General features: G+C 42.9%; 1 protein-coding gene across 2 annotated transcripts in view; it reads left to right on the top strand.

Annotated features, from left to right (window-relative positions):
* Positions 1-18,289, top strand: part of LOC136864160 (angiogenic factor with G patch and FHA domains 1) — a 663,154-nt gene that overhangs the window by 633,800 nt on the left and 11,065 nt on the right. For both annotated transcript variants that reach the window (XM_067140807.2, XM_067140808.2), the window contains exon 9: positions 11,094-11,228. In XM_067140807.2, the coding sequence (XP_066996908.2) occupies positions 11,094-11,222 (129 nt within the window). In that variant the 3' untranslated portion in view covers positions 11,223-11,228. The remainder of the gene's footprint in view (positions 1-11,093; positions 11,229-18,289) is intronic.

Here is an 18,289-nt window from a genome sequence, read left to right as displayed (position 1 = left end):
TAATATATTAATATATTCCTCTTGAGTAGAAAATTTCGAAACTGCATTAAACATTAATGAGCCAGATTTGAGGAAACAATGCATTCAGTTGCCCGTGGGGAACGTTGAGGTGTATGGATTTACCAACAAAGGAAGTGATTACATAGGTACTCATTTCGCGAGTTTGGAGAATGTGCAGTGTTGGCATCGCAGCCAGAAGAGGTGCGAACACATGAATAGAAGTGCCTCGTGCGTGACTTACATTATAAATGCATTGCAGTACTCTGTGTTTTGCTAATCAGTTTATATTTCCGAGCAAGATCATGTTTAACTCCTCTACTTTTACATCGCTTGAATACTTTTTTGATTATGCGACACTTGAAGAAATGTGTTGGAATAAGTGACGTACTGCGTTAACCAGCATACTTGCTGCAAGTTCCTCTTAGATTTATTCTTAATTTTATGACAGCTGAGCAACGCAGTTTGTTAGGTGCAAGCCTCCAATTCCGAGGGTTGTAGAATTTAATCTCGTCGTTGTCTGTTCGTATTTAAGTTTGCTTAAAATATAAAAAACCTATGTTGGCGAGTTTACAGGCACGTTAACAAACTCCCTTCGAGGACAATATTTTGCCAGTCTGGCATCTATTACGATAGTAGTAATATTATCAACATCATCGACTTTGGAATTAATCCGTCAAGCTTGGTAGTTATAATTCTCCTTGGGCAAGAAAATGGGTAAGTCGTAAATATTAATTTGCAAGCCATTTAGTTTCATAATCAAACTACCACCGAACGAGTTGGCCGTGCGGTTAGGATTGCGTAGATATGAGTTTGTATTCGGGAGATATTGGGTTCGATCCGCACTATCGGCAGCCCTGAAGATGGTCTCCTGTGGTTTCTCATTTTACACCAGGCAAATGTTGGGGCTGTACCTTAATTAAGGCCATGGCCGCTTCCTTCCTACTCGTAGTCCTGTCCTATCTATCGTCTCCATAAGACGTATCTGTGTCGGTGCGACATAAAACAAATTGACTATCTTCTGTTCCTGCTTGGGTATCAGTATTCTGACTATAAACCATAGAGCATAATTATGCAGGCAGTATGATTTACTGACGCGCGAATTTCCATTTCATTAATTACTGAGTTGTAATGTCCATTCTCATAATGATGAGCATATTTAGGTATTAAGAAATTTTGGAGAAAAGCCTCAAATATAAATGCCTATTTCAACACCATGAAAATTGGCTCTGCTTGATAGCAGGCCTGCTTATCATGGCATATTGCGTGAGGATATACGTTCGTATTCAAAGGAAACGTGTTGGCTACAAGTGTAAAATCGTGTCGCCTTTGGACTTTTAAGAACGATGGAATACACCTTAATTACGCCTGAGTTACAGTCATTGGCTGCTCACCATAGATGCCGCGGATCGATTTTATGCCTGGATTGGCAACCCTCTGTCACTGTATCTAAGTTCCATGTGTCATAAGCTCATGAGCCACAACAACCGGTTGATCATTCTGTAATATTTCCGGTGGATCGCTCGAGGAGGAAGATCGTCGAACGGTATACAGATAATGGATATATTATTATTATATAATATTATATTATTCGAAATGGAAAGTTACGTCCACCCGGTTCGAAAACCACGTAAATCTGAGGTTACCATGGTGACGGTAACGTTATCACATAAAAATACAAACTCGTTTTATTTTCTGTATACACCTCCTGCCATCTTTCTGCCTTTTCTTCTTTCCCTAGAAGTGGTTTTCTATCTGAGCTCTTAATATTCCTACACCTAGTTTTCCTTTCTCCAAAGGTGCCATTGCTATGCCTGTATGGAGCATCTACCTGTCCTACAAACATGTACCCTTCAACATCCTTGCACTTTTATTTTAGCCATTCTTCCTCAGCTCTCCTCACTTTCTATCTACTTCATTCTTTAATCGTCCCTATTCTTTTCTGCCCTCCTCATTCTTGCGTTCTTCTACTTTCGCCGTTCGTCAGTCAGCAAATGGCATGGGGTAGTCACCTAATAGCGTGTGGGGCCTCCTCTGGCCCTGTGAACTGCAGTGAGACGCCGTGGAAGTGAGTCGACAAGTCCCTGGTAGTCCTCTGGACGCAGCTGACACCAAATCGTTTGCAGAGCGGCCACCAATGCTGGTCTGTTTGTGGGTGCAGGATCCATGGCACGGAGTCTGCGTTCCAGGACATTCCATGTATGCTCGATAGGGTTCATATCGGGGCTCCTGGGTGGCCATGGCAGTCGTTGGACCTCCGCTGCTTGTTCCTGGAACCATCCCCGGGCGACGTGGGAGCGATGTGGCGGCGAGTTATCATCTTGAAACACCGCAGAACCGTCTGAGCGCTGGAAGGCCAAAAGTGGGTTGAGATGGTCTCCGAGGAGCTCAACATACCGCGTACCATTCAAAGTCTCTTCCAGAACAACTAGGGGGCCCATTCCATACCAGGAAAATGCACCCCAGACCATAAAAGAGACACCAGCGCCCTGGACCACACCATCGAGGCAGGCGGGATCCATCGCTTCATGTGGTCTGCGCCATACACGGTGCCTCCCATCGGCATGGTGCAGTTGAAATCGTGATTCATCCGACCATATCACGTTACGCCATTGTTCCAGTGCCCATCCCTGGTGACTGGCGACAAATGCACGTCGTTGTGCCCGATGACGTTGGGTTAACAGTGGCACCCGTGTGCGGCGCCGGCTCCCATACCCCATAGAACCCATGTTCCCACGGATTGTCCACTGGGAGACGTGTCTAGCACGGCTGGTGTTGAATTGAGCCGTGATTTGTTGCACGGTTGCCCGTCTATCACTATTGACAATCCGTCTCAGATGTCGCCGGTCACGGTCATCGAGGGTGGATGAACGGCCCGTCGTTCGTCTGTTGTGGACGGTGACACCCGCATTCAACCATTCATGATACACCCTGGACACGGTTGATCGTGTGAAGCCGAATTCCCGCACCACTTCCGAAATCGCACTTCCCATCCGTTGGGCACCGACCATCATACCCCGTTCGAACGGAAGACGACGTTCCATGTTACACCTGTCACATGCACAGCCACTGCTCACAAGGTCTCCTATAGAACTGCCGCTGGCACAGGGGGCGTGTGGTTCGCAGACAACACACCTGCGCATCAATGCTCCGCTATCCCATGACATTTGATCAGTCACTGTATTATCCCCTGAGTTATCCATTGATGTTAACTTTATTTTATGTTTCTTTGCACTCTGCTTTATATTAATTGCGTGGGGTTTTGTTCGAGTGCTGAAGAGAATTGTCATTTAGTTATAGGACAACTGTTATTGCTGTGGATTTTTGAAATATTATATCACATAGAATGCAATAATTTACTGTCTTTAGAATGTACTGATATACTAACACGTCCTGGAAACATGTGTATAAAATTTGACCCACTTCCCCTCATTTAAAAAATGGAAGTTTCCTCTTCAGATCAGAAGACGGACTGCTTTCACAAAACTTTGGGGGTCTTCCTGTAATTATATGAAAGTGAATTTATTTGTTAAGTTTTCGAAACTTGTGCTTTAAATGTGTGCTGAAGGAACTGCATCCTGTTGGAGATGGAAATCTCTGTGTTGAACACGTGCTGCCTTGCTGCCCGTATGAGTTGCTACGTACTGCTGTTGGAGCGCAATCTCATCCGATTAACCATTGCAATATAATAAACACTGATGCTTCGGAGAGAGTCCGACCATCAGGCGTGCAACTAGTACAATTTCCCTCACTCGTACTTATTTTTTGTGAATTATATCGACATTTTATTCAACTGCCGAAAGAAACCAAAAATCAATTTTTCTCTATTTTGTCTGATTTGTGGTGGATTATCGCATATGCTTCATTAAGAATGATCATTGTAGCACTGTGTTTCCACCTCAAGATTCTTTGCTAAAAGAAATTGTGGAATGTTGAACAGAGCTGACCTATACCAAACGCTGCCTCCTAGATTATGTCTCTCTTCCCTTTATAACTCCCGATTATTTCCATTTCCTATTACAGGCTATATATTTCATTGCATTTTATTACGAACTCTGCTTAATAGCAAGTGTGTGGGATTTTGTGCGAGTCTGAAAAGAACTGATTTTTGTTACAGGAAGACTGTGGTTGCTATGGGTTTTAAGGAACAATCATCTTTCGGAGTTATGGACTGAAAGGGGATCCTTAACGTGCCAGTAAATCTGTCGGCACGAGTCTCTCGCATTTAAGGAATTTTAAATGGTAACCGAGTAGGTCGTGATTCGTTCCTGCAGCCGTGGGCATAGAAATAGAAACGCCTAATCAATTACAGTGCACTACCATTTGTAGATATATGAATTTTACAACAGTCGGATATTCGAAGAAGATGAAGTGTGTAAAATTTTACGTGCAGTTTGCTTTGTTGATCCGTAATTTACAACGCTAGATTCAATGTTCATTTAACTGAAGAATGTTGGTAAATATAAGCTTATATGTCTGCATTTTTAAATCTAATCTGGCTAATCAACAGCGTATTGTTATGTAGGAAGATTGTCCGTAGACATATGTTTTCTCTACGAATAGTCAGCCAGTGTTATAACTGAAAACTTTCGAAAAATAAATCTTGTGCTGTGCCTAGAAAATATTTGTTTTTGAAAGATACATATTTATTCCATCCACTGGTGAAAGAAAAATTCATGGAGACAAATTTGTCATCACTTGAAAAACTGTTGTTCTGGTAATCACTCTCCCTTGCCAACTTGATGATGATGATGATGATGATGTCGCTTATTATTTTAAGGTGTAAGATTACAAGGTTGCAAATATTTCGAACTGTATGACATTTTAGATATTAAAGTGCATATCGCCCCTTTTTTTTTAATGAAATGTATTCTCTATCTAGAAAAAGGACATTTATAACTCTGTAGAGATTACTTACCTAAACCAAACGTAGATCTGATATAAAACCTTCGTAGGACAGTCATTTTATAAGCACTTCCCGGGATTTCTGCGGCGGATTCATAATCTAATATTGCTATCTTCAAACAAATGTGGTGAGGTTCTGTGGGCGGATACTCCTTTACTTCATGGATTCTTCCGTCGTATGTTCTTGTTCTTCCCCTAACTTGTTTTCTTACTTCTGTTATCGGATCCTTTTCACAGGAAATAATATATCCATTATCTGTACACTGTTCGACGATCTTCCTCCTCGAGCGCTCCACCGGAAATATTACAGAATGATTAACCGGTTGTTGTGGCTCATATGACACATGGAACTTAGGTACAGTAACCGAGGATTGCCAATCCAGGCATGCAATCGAGTGACATTTTTGCCAATGCTGCCTAGATTGAGTACATGTCTATCCTTAGTTATTACATATTGGGAGGCAAAAGCAACTGAAGGCTGGTGATAAACGTGTCTACTCTTTGCTTGTTGTCACATTTTGCGTATGATATGTAATGCATTTATGAAGCACTGTATTTCCAAGCAGTAGCGTATTAATTTACTTCATTTTCGATACTGTGTCTGAAGAGAGGACAATGTGGGCTGATGATTGATTGAAATGTGTAGTACCGAGTATGTAGGTCACACGGTTAGGGTCGCGTAACTGTGGGATGTGATGGGTTCGAATCGCACCGTCGGCAGATCTGAAGATAGTTTTCCGTTGTTTCCCATTTTTACACCAGGCAAATGCTGTGTCAGTACCTTAATTAAGTCCACGGCTGCTACCTCTCCAATCCTAGCCTTTTCCAGTCCTTTCGTCACCGGTAACCTTCGATGCGTTAGTGCGACGTTAAACCACTAGCGAAAGAAAAAAATGTATAGCCTTCTTACAATCTCAGAGGGAATGGTTGGTAAGACACTAAGTTATAATATTTTTCTGCACTATTTAGTCCATGGAGCTGCGGTCCCCTGACAACCTTGGCCTCCTTGATTACATATTTCCTGTCGACGAGGTCCTCTGCTCATCTACACAATCTTCTCACCCCAGAAGCGCTCAGGTCTTCCTCTACATCATCCAGCCATTTCAGGTGTGACTGGCCTCTCATTCTTCTAAAAGTCCCTTCAGAGCCTTCTTCCATCCGTTGCGCATGTCCTAACCATCTAGTTCTTTACATTTTGAGGAAAGCTACCATGTAGGTCTTTTTATGCAAGGATTTTATTTTTAATTGGTTTTAATAGGCCATGTTTCCTCTCATTTACTGCGCTAATATATTGCTCAACATCTCCCTTTTCGAGATGTTCAGTTTCTTCTTCATAGCCCCAGTCAGTACACATGCCTTACTGCCGTTTATTAAGACTTGTGAGATAATTATTTTGTCTAGAGTCATTTCTGTTTAGATATTTACTTCTTTGGAAAGAGTGCAATGCCCCTTTGGCAGCGTTAATTAATAAATCATACTGGGGTAGTTTAAATTGCTGTACATTACAGCAGGTATTAACAAAGGATCAGTGTCCTCTACTGATATAAGAATCCATTTCATATGCTTGTTTTACACAGAGAAACCAGTACCTCTGACCTCATGTTAGTGCTGACATTTATTTATTTATTTATTTATTTATTTATTTATTTATTTATTTATTTATTTATTTATTTATTTATTTATTTATTTATTTATTTATTTATTTATTTATTTATTTATTTATTTATTTATTTATACTTCCCAACCTATTGGTTGCCACAAGACAAAGTATACCATACAAAGTGTCTTACTACAGTATATACCTGTAAACATATTGCATTGTACATTTATAAAAATAATGAATTAAACGAATCAGCTCTTGGAAGCTGTCAAGTATGCAGCCTTACCACATCCCAGGCAACTGGCAGTTAAAAAAATCATAGGTGTGATTCGAACCTCCTACCTCGAGCACTGTCCACTACCACATATCTCACCGCCCGCTTGCCATGTGAGCTACTGCGACACTTCACGTACGGTGCCCACTTCCCAGCCTATACAGTACGGTGTTCCCGGTCTGTGCGTCCACCTCCTGTTTTAAAGTACGTGTTCTTCGTATCTGTATTCGTTTTACGGGTTCATTCGAGGTACCCATAATGACTTAATAGTGGCGCTCACGATTCCTGCTATCTTCTAGCCCGTAAACACACATCTCGTTATATTACCCCTGTTTAGGGAGAGGGACCGATGTCTTTCAGAATTGTAGTAAATGTGAAGGGATGTATAAAAGTAGTTTGCAAGGGGCTGGTGGACCATCAGCTATACACACAACATAACAGACTACCAAACACCACAGAAGCACACAATAGTGAATACATCCTTCCACGCCGAGTTGGCGTCATGAAGGCCACCCGACCGTCAAACAGGGCGAAGTCTACACGTGTGACACTGTTCGCACGCGCGATTCCACAAGGGTGTGAGCATAACAAGAAGAAGAATAAGAAGAAGTAGAAGAAGATAATATGAGTGTCCTTTCGAAAGCAAGTCTCAGCTGATATGTCTAGTTTCAGCTGTTATCATTCTAAAGGGACAAGCTTTGGTATTGAGATGTATCAACAGATAGCGAGGACGGCAGTAAGTTCTCTATCTGGTAGGTTTATTATTTCTCTCTTTAGTTTCTCCTGCCAACGGCCGTAGCCGTGTTGAAACACCGGATCCCGTGAGAGCTCCGAAGTTAAGCAACATTGGGAGTTGGATGGGTTGCCACGCGCTGTTGGTGGGGGGGGGGGGGGGGGTAAGGGAATGGAGGAGCGGAAAGGAACTGGCCACCCTACCGCACGTAAACTCCGGCTCAGGAACACCTCTGCGGAGGTTTGGACCTGCCTTCGGGCAGAATAACCCTTACCTTACCTTAGTTTCTCCTAAACAACGTGTAATTATTATTATTATTATTATTATTATTATTATTATTATTATTATTACTATTATTATTATTATTATTTATATAATGTCCGCTCTCTTAATGTTGATTTTGAGAAAAGCCGGAGGGATGGAATTTAGTTTTTGTTTTGCCGTAACAGTAAAACTGATGGCACAATTCTCTTACACTTCAGAACTATTGAATATAAACAAATTGTACTGGGATTCGACCTTACAACCTTTAGCATGGAAGACTAGCGGTTAGCCAACATTTTTCCCAACCGGACTGCTCAAAACATATGTTAATTACTTCTTTCTTTTTTTTACTGAACTACCGTTGTTTGTTCTGCCGTCCTTGCAAGCAAACGAAGCAATGACTTATCGAAAACGAAGTTCAACGATTACGGAGATTTGTGAAAAGGAGTGAGGAGGTATAAATAAATGGCTCATGGCTTTTAGTGCCGAGGGTGTCCGAGGACATGTTCGGCTCACCAGGGGCAAGTCTTTCTATTTGACGGCCGTAGGCGACCTGAGCGTCGTGATGAGAATGAAATGATAATGAAGACGACACATACACCCAGCCCCCGTGCCAGCGAAATTAACCAAAGATGGTTAAAATTTCCGACTCTGCCGAGTATCGAACCCGGGACCCCCGTGATCAAAGGCCAACACGCTGACCATTTAGCCATGGAGTCGGCCTGTGAGGAGGTAAACGTGTTAGGTAGGCATGGTAAAGCTAGCTGAAATGCGATTCTAGTGCCAGATTTAGCTTGAGGCATGTCATATACAAATGGCGGCACTGAAGGTACCTGATACACAGTTACTGTACCGGCCCTCGCTTCAGGGAAACGTAGCTGCATGATGAATCAATTGGAGGCTGAGATACTGTCCCAGCATCTGGATAGGTTCGCGTTGGTGGAGAGGCAGTGACAGGTTTCCTGAATTCCGTTTTAACCATAGCAAGATTCACAATTTCGAGATACAGAATGAAGAACTTGCGGATACTCGTATATCGCCGTTGCCGCGACAAAACCTCCTATATGATAATATTTTTGGAGATATACTTACCCGCAGCACATACGTTATGAAGAGCGAGAATACCTTGACCATATTCACACAATATTGCACCTTAGCAGACAGAACCTTACCGGCCAAAGTTCTAAACTAAAATATTTCACATAGGAGGTTTTGTCCCGGCAGCGACGATATACAGTATATGTTAAAGAGCAGCTTTCATTTGCTAACGCGTTGTTAATGATTTGTCAGTTTGGTGCGTGTATGGAGTCGAGAATTCATGAGCATTTGTTACTCCCGCAGGAAGGTCAAGATAGGCATTATCACAAAGCCAGCCGGAATTTGTGTACGATTAGGCCTACTGAATTTCTTCTTCCTCTTCTTAATCTGCTTACCCTCGAGGTTTGGTTTTTCCCTCGGACTCAGCGAGGGATCCCACCTCTACCGCCCCAAGGGCAGAGTCCGGGAGCGTGAGACATTGGGTCGGGGATACAACTGAAGAGTACGACCATTACCTCGCCCAGGCGGTCTCACCTGCTGTGCTGAACAGTGGCCTTGGTGGGGATGGGAAGATAGACAAGAAAGAGGGAAGGAAGCGGCCGTGGCATTAAGTTAGGTACCATCCCGGCATTTGCCTGGAGGAAAAGTGGGAAACCACGGAAAACCACTTCCAGGATGGCTGAGGTGGGAATCGAACCCACCTCTACTCAGTTGACCTCCCAAGGCTGAGTGGACCCCGTTCCAGCCCTCGTACCACTTTTCAAATTTCGTGGCAGAGCCGGGAATTTAACCCGGGCCTCCGGGGGTGGCAGCTAATCAGACTAACTACTACACCACAGAGGCGGACCCTACTGAATTTCAACAAATAAATCGAATTGTGCAATTTTACGTTTCAGATGACATCATTTGACACCAGAAATTTTGTAAGTGTGAATTTATAGTATGCATTTAAGGTGTATAGACTGTTTACTCGATGCGAAATTTTCTAGTGATTTCCACCTATGTCATGCATTGATTCAATATGTACAAGACATACTGAACTATTTTGAATACAATGTGCAGAGTTGAAAATGGCATTTTTGTCACATATATGATGAGGCAATTTTCCCATATAAACCCTACGCCTTAACAGCAACGCATTTCCTGCAGAAGCAAAGCCAAGCCACGAAGGCCCTTGTAGGTGTGGCGCTAAGTGTGGTGGAGTGGTTAGCTCAATGCCCAGCCGCCTTTGCCCACAATAATTAACGCGGTACTCGCGTGTGTGTGTGTGTGTGTGTGTGTGTGTGTGTGTGTGTGTGTGTGTGCGTGTGCGTGCGTGCGTGCGTGTGTGTGTGTGTGTGTGTGTGTGTGTGTGTGTGTGTGTGTGTGTGTGTGTGTGTTTGGCAAGGGGAGGTCATGATGTCCGCATCACCGATTTTGTTCACACTTTGTAGGTTGGTAGTACTACATCACAAAAACGCACTGGCAAAGTAGTAGCGCGCAACTCTCAAACATTTCCGAAAAAACGCTTTTGAAAATGTCGAGAAAAGTTAAGAGAGCTTTAGCATGTCAGGTACCATCAAACGGGAGACTGTGGTGCGGTGGTCGTGTGGTTAAGGTTCTCCACTTCAGTTATGAAGATGGCGAGTTCGAATCACGCTCGTCTCAACTTTTTTCTCGGACATTTCCTAATCCCCATTTTGCTCGTGTTGCGAAGGAGGGCAGCAGTTAGTCACTGTCTGACCGCGTTGTGTCGTGTAACGGTAATAGAAGAAAACTTTTAATAGATGAAAAAGGTGGGAAAGGGAGGTAAAAGGCTCGTAGCAGCGTGACTCGAATTCGCCATCTTCATAACTGAAGTGGAGAACCTTAACCACTCGACCACCGCTCCGCAGGGTCTCGCTTGATGGTACCTGGCATGCTAAAACTCTCGTAACATTTTTCGACATGTTAAATATCGCTTTTTTCGAAAATGTTTGAGAGTTGCTCTCTACTACTTTGCCAGTGTGCTTTGTGATGTAGTACTACCAACCTACACAATGTGAACAAACTCGGTGATGCGGACATTGTGACCTCCCCTTGTGAGTGAATATCAGGGCCATGCGTCAGTCCATTAGTGGAAAACTCGTTTCTTGAATTTTTGGACTTGGTGATGGAGAATCGATCCTGCACACTTCCGGGCGAATCGAGCACACCTTTGCAGTCTCCATTACGCAGACCCTACCTTATTTTCTCAAGTTTAAAAATGTTTATCTATGCTGTTATTCAAATGCCCCGTACAATGAAATATTCTGTCGTTTCAGATTGCTGTAACGAACACAGAAGGGAAGACGGGTCTTGGAGCAATGCCCTCGCCCCCACCGATGAGTCCTAGCTACGTGCGAAAAGCCGCAATATTGAAGAAAACACAGAAGAGATATAAAAAACTGTAGTTGATGGTGAGTTTACATTAATACTTCTGACATTAGCCTATAATCTGTACCGAAGGATTTAAATTTTTCTTTGCATGACTATTCTCAAACCACTTCCGAACTCTAGATTCACCAGCAAACCTCTGTTCATAAATTTTATATGTGATATTCATGCGGTCTCATCCCTCTCCTTTTTCAAATAGAAGATTAGCATTGCATGCCGTGAAAATATTTTTGCTCACCCATGTTCGAAACACACCCCTTTTCCTGATCGCGGTGGAAATTGCCTGAAAGGTACAGCGTTTCAAACATATAATTTGTTTTCCAAATACGCCTGCATACGAAACGCTGAACATTCACTTCGTAAAGATGCTTCGAGCTTTTTAGACAACACAGTAAATATTACCTGGAATGTTTTAGAGAATTACGAGCTAAAGCAACCACAAACAGATTGCGTGAGTTGTTTGGAGTCGTGGATAACTAACTATAACTCTGCGAGTTAGTTTATGTACATGAACCCGCAGGTAGTTTATTTAACAGTGTTCAGTACCTACCCCGAACACTGGTCGCTGTTCTCATCTACTTTTATAGCTATGTATGGGAAGATCCAATTTGTTTCCAAGTGCCGTTTACAGCTATACAGCTAGTGTGAACTGCTCCGATGGTACAGCGATGGCCTTCTAAGCCCAGGTTGGAGGATTGCTCAGTGTAGTTATCTTTGAAGGGGCTCATATACGCTAGCCTCATGTCGTGAATTTATTGGCATATAAAAGAACTCCCGCGAGACCAGGCGCGCCGACATCCGGTAATTATTTTGTGGGGTGGGGATGGGAGACAATTATTAACTTGAACAGGCATGTGGAATGATGAACAACTATCAAGCAATCCTATACAGGGTTATTGAGCTAAGATGTTTTTGTTGTTTGTTACGTCATCAGCCCGATGGTTGGTTGGATCCTGAAATACCACCACCATAGGTTATGGGGTTATGGGAAAACCGCAAATACCGATAGCGGCGCCGAAATGAGGCGTACTAGGCAGGATGAGGAGTGAGGTAGTTTGTCATTACTGGACGACCAGCCCTGTGAGTGGCACCTTCTGTAACACTCGGAAGCTATAAACCTGAAATAAGGAGATATCGGCATTCTGTTTTCACTTTCAGTAATGGTACCAAGGGACTAAGACTCGGACTTGTAGTACTTTTCAGGGTATCTGCTGTTGCTGAGATAAGGGCGCTAACTTTGTTTTTCCAAATAGAACTGCGCTGTTTTCTACACCTAGACTTCAACTCTCAAACATTATGAATTCAGTCCCGTGAATATTTTGAAAATCGGAGAACAACTTATCGAAAAATTGTATTCAACCGTGCTTCATTTGCCACCCGGGGCCTGCCCTGTTCGATTCGCGCTACGTATGAAACATGAGCTAGTTGTTGATATACAGAATTCCTTCGCCTTCCTCTGACGGCTAGGTATTCGCTCTACTGCATCCGCTATGTTAAATGCATGATATAACATTAATATCACCATAGGTAACAGGTAAAGGAATTGCAATGGGTTTCCTTCCCTATCCGACTTCCCGTAGTCAACCCTTGTTCTTTTCTGATCCCCACCGTATTAGGTTTGCGAAGCGTAGGGAGACTTCCGTTTTCACGGCCTTCGTGGCCGTTTTCTTTCTTTTGTTTGTTATTCCAAGGAACGAACCACCTCTCTTTTTCCCTTCTGATGAGTGTTAAGAAGTGGTGATTACACAGTTGTATCATCAATTATCAATGATCTGCATATAGGGCTGTCGCCCGGGTGACAGATTCCCTATCACTTCTTTACCTAGCTTTTTGTTAAACGTTTTCAAAGAACTTGGACATTTATCAAATATTTTCCTTGATATAATTTATATCAATCCCTTACTTCTCGTCCTATATATGAATATTTGCCCCAATTTTTCCTCTTGAATTCCAACTTTATTTCCATATTATTTATTTATTTATTTATTTATTTATTTATTTATTTATTTATTTATTTATTTACTCTTAAATGCTCCGCTCAATCTTATTCAAAGGCCATTCCACGTCATCTGTCCAATGGCAGCTCGAAACATACCACGTAGTCGAGCATTTCGCTCTCCTCACTCTCAAGTATTGCCAGCCCAAAGTTTGCAACATTATCGTATAACTACTCCTTTCTCGTAAATCACGCAGAACAAATCGTGATGCTTTCATTTGGATCTTTTCTAGTTCTCGCATCAAGTAGTCCTGGTGTGGGTCCGATACGATGGAACCATACTCTAATCCGGGCCTTACCAGAGACTTACACCCCTTTTCTTTTACATCCTTAAAGATAATGTTATTGTTCTTACGTCCCACTAACTATTCCACGTTTTCGGAGGCGCAGAGGTGTCGGAATGTAGTCCCGCAGGAGTTCTTTTACGTGCCAGTAAATCTACTGGCACGAGTCTGACGTATTTGAACACCTTGAAATACCACCAGACTGAGCCAGGTTCGAACCAGCCAAGGCAAGCGCCTTAACCGTCTGAGCCACTCAGCCTGGCTTTTACATCCTTACCACAACCGCTACATACTCTCATAACCATATGAAGAGCTTTGTAACCTCTCACAACCTCATTAATATGATAACCCCAATTAAGATCATTCCTTATCTTAACACAAAGGTACTTACAGTGTTCCCCATAAGGTACCTTCCTCCCCTAAACACAGTAATTACAATTGAGAAAAATTTTCCTCTTGCTGTAACTTACAACCTGAATTTTCGTCCCCTTAACCATCTTCCCATTGTCTGCTGTCCATCTCACAAAATTGTCTAGGTTCCCTCGCAGTCGGCCACAATCCTGAAAACTCATTTACTACTCTATATAGTATAACATAATCCGCAAATAGCCTTATCTGTGGTTGCAGTTCTTTCTTTGTAGCATTTATGTACGATACTAGCTGCTGTTACTCGTGGCTTCGCTCCGTGGATTTCGTAATTTGATAAAAGTAGTCGTTTCTCGGTACTGCACTAAGATACATACATACATACATACATACATACATACATACATACATACATACATACATACATACATACATACATACATACATACATACATTATCATTATAGACTGTTACGACTTTCAGTGTTCAGTTTGCAAGCCTCTGGGAATTTACTAAACGTCGCCAATAATCGATTTGCAACTAGTGTTGTGGCCTCATTTAGTTCTATACCTCTTATCTTTAAATCGTTAGTAACTGAGTCTAACCGTCGTCGCCTTGGTCTACCTCTATTTATCTTACCCTCCATAACAGAGTCCATTATTCTCCTAGGTAACCTATCTTCCTCCTTTCGCCTCACATGACCCCACCACCGAAGCCGGTTTATGCGTACAGCTTCATCCATCGAGTTCATTCCTAAATTAGCCATTATCTCCTCATTCCGAGTACCCTCCTGCCATTGTTCCCACCTGTTTGTACCAGCAATCATTCTTGCTACTTCCATGTCTGTTACTTCTAACTTATGAATAAGATATCCTGAGTCCACCCAGCTTTCGCTCCCGTAAAGCAAAGTTGGTCTGAAAACAGACCGATGTGAAGATAGTTTCGTCTGGGAGCTGACTTCCTTCTTACAGAATACTGTTGATCGCAACTGCGAGCTCACTGCATTAGCTTTACGACACCTTGATTCAATCTCACTTACTATATTACCATCCTGGGAGAAAATACAACCTAAATACTTGAAATTATCGGCCTGTTCTAGCTTTGTTTCACCATCTGACATTCAATTCTGTTGAATTTCTTACCTACTGACATCAATTTAGTCTTCGAAAGGCTAATTTTCATACCATAATCATTGCACCTATTTTCAAGTTCCAAGATATTAGACTGCAGGCTTTCAGCACAATCTGCCAATTAAAACCAAGTCGTCAGCATAGGCCAGACTGCTTACTACGTTTCCACCTAACTGAATCCCTCCTTGCCATTTGATACCTTTCAGCAGATGATCCATGTAAACTACGAACAGCAAAGGTGAAATATTACAGCTTTGTCTAACCCAGGGCCTCTCAAACGTCCAAAATCTCACGCGTGCAGAGCGAGGCGCAAGAGCTCCGTGCACTGTGCATCGGTGCCGCTCGGTGCCGCTCGGTATGGCTCGGATCAACGCTTCGTCTCTGGGCTACTCGGCTATGCTCGGCTCTACTCGGCTATACTCGGCTCAACTCAGCCCGGATTTGGAGCGCTACGGCGCAAGTGGGGGAGAGGGAGACAGGGGGAGCGAGCGAGACAGGCGTGAGGAAAGAGAGAGTTAGCGCTATTGCTCCAAATCGAGGAGTGGGGGTCTGCACTCTGATCAACCAAGCCAAGTCGTCTTTTGCACCGTGCACAGTGCATGCACCACGCGCATGCACCCTAAGAGGCCCTGGTCTAACCCCTGTAAGTACCCTGAACCAAGAACTCATTCTACCATCAATTCTCACTGAAGCCCGATTGCCAACATAAATGCCTTTGATTGATTTTAATAATCTACCTTTAACTCCATAGTCCCCCAGTACAGCGAACACCTTTCCCTCGGTACCCTGTCATATGCTTTCTCTAGATCTACGAAACATAAACACAACTGCCTATTCCTCTCGTAGCATTATTCAACTACCTGGCGCATACTGAAAATCTGATCCTGACAGCCTCTCTGTGGTCTGAAACCACACTGGTTTTCATCCAACTTCCTCTCAACCACTGACCACACCCTCCCTTCCAAGATGCCAGTGATTACTTTTCCTGGTATACTAATCAATGAGATACCTCGATGGTTGTTGCAATCCTTCCTATTCCCTTGCTTATAGATAGGTGCAATTACTGCTTTTGTCCAATCTGAAGGTACCTTACCAACACTCCATGCTAATCTTACTACTCTATGAAGCCATTTCATCCCTGCCTTCCCACTATACTTCACCACTTCAGGTCTAATTTCATCTATTCCTGCTGCTTTATGACAATGGAGTTTACTTACCATCATTTCCACTTCCTCAAGCATAATCTCACCAACATAATTTTCCTCCTCCCCATGAGCTTGGTTGTTCGCAACACCACCAGGATGATTTCCTTTTACATTGAGAAGATGTTCAAAATATTCTCTCCACCTCTCCAGTGATTCCCTGGGATCTATTATGAGTTCACCTGAATTACTCAAAACACTGTTCATTTCCTTTTTCCCTCCCTTCCTAAGATTCTTTATTACCATCCAGAAAGGTTTCCCTGCTGCTTGACCTAGCCTTCCCATGTTATTACCAAAATCTTCTCAAGACTTCTTTTTGGATTCAACAACTATTTGTTTCGCTCTGTTTCTTTCATCTACGTACAAATCCCTGTCTGCCTCGGCCCTTGTTTGGAGCCATTTCTGATAAGTCTTCTTTTTATGTTTACAAGCTACTCTCACTTCATTGCACCAAAGTGTTCGCCTTTTCCCATCTTTACACACAGTTGTTCATAGGCATTTCCTTGCTGTTTCTTCTACAGTATGCCTGTATGCCACCCATTCACTTTCTATACCCTGAACCTGCTTACTGTCTCCTTTTCGAAACTTCTTACTAATCATATCCATGTACTTCTGTCTAATTTCCTTGTCCTGGAGATTTTCTACCCTTATTCGTTTGCAGACAGATTTCACTTTCTCTACCCTAGGCCTAGAGGTACTTAGTTCTCTACAGATCAGATAGTGGTCTGTATCGTCGAAAAATCCCCGGAGAACTCGTACATTCCTAACATATTTCCTGAATTCGAAGTCTGTTTAGTATAGTCTACTATGGATCTGGTATTTCTAGTCTCCCATGTGTAGCGTTGAATAGCCTTATGCTTGAAGAATGTATTCGTAACTGCTAAACCTATACTAGCACAGATGTCCAGCAAACGCTTCCCATTCCCATTAGCTTCCATATCTTCCCCACATTTACCAATCACCCCTTCGTATCCTTCAGTTTTATTCCCAACTCTCGCATTGAAATCGCCCATTAGCACTATTCTATCCTTGCTGTTGACCCTGACCACGATGTCACTCAATCCTTCATAAAACTTGTCAACTTCATCCTTATCTGCACCCTCACATGGTGAATACAATCAGACAATTCTAGTCCTAATTCCTCCAACTGACAAATCTACCCACATCATTCGCTCATTTACGTGCCTAACAGAAACTGTGTTGCGTGCAATGGTATTCCTGATAAAGAGCCCTACCCCAGACTCTGCCCTTCCCTTTCTAACACCCGTCAAGTACAATTTATAATCTCCTATCTATTCCTCGTTATCTCCCCTTACCCGAATATCACTTACTCCTAGCACATCCAGATGCATCCTCTTTGCTGACTCAGCCAGTTCTACTTTCTTTCTTCCTTAAGCCCCATTAATATTGATAGCCCCCATCAAATTACATTTCGTTCGCCAAGTTGTTTCCAAGGAGTCCCTCGCCTGTCAAATGGGAGTGGGACTCCGTTACTCCCATAGGTCCGAGGCTTGCTTAATATGTTCTGAGCTCGGTAAATTCATGAAGCAGGATACTGCCCTACTTGCACAGAGTCCAAGTGAGGATCTCTCCTCTAACGGGTTATGGACCACCGGTGAATTGTATAGTCCTAGCCGCCTGAGCACAAGGAGGGCCATGACTCAGAATATGTCCGAGATGCCCACTCCCATTCCATAACAACTGGTATCTCTACTCTCAGGACCACTTACTAGGCCACTCAGCCGTTGCCCATGGTTCACGAACTAGGACGTGACTACAGTAACCCTCACCATGCACTGAGATATTATCTGCAAATCCCTCAAGTATAGTAAATTGAGTTTCATTTCCCCCAGAAACTCTTTGTACACCACATTTTTGGTATTTCCTTTTGAGGCTAAAATGACCAGGCTGCTGGCAGAGCTAACTCCGGAGCTTGCGATATAGAACTGTACACGTGAAAAAAAGTCCCCTTTCAAGTCTCATGTTTCTTTATTTCTAAAGGAGATTCAAGATACCAATTTTGACGTCTGTAACATCTTCCGCTTTTGAGTTATAAGTGTCCTCATAAAAGGAATTCAACTCCTTCCTCACTTCTTTTCACTCCCC

This window comes from Anabrus simplex, chromosome 2 (genome assembly GCF_040414725.1).
Source record: "Anabrus simplex isolate iqAnaSimp1 chromosome 2, ASM4041472v1, whole genome shotgun sequence".
In the NCBI taxonomy this organism is placed as follows: Eukaryota; Metazoa; Arthropoda; class Insecta; order Orthoptera; family Tettigoniidae; genus Anabrus; species Anabrus simplex.
This window is presented reverse-complemented; position numbering and strand designations above follow the sequence as displayed.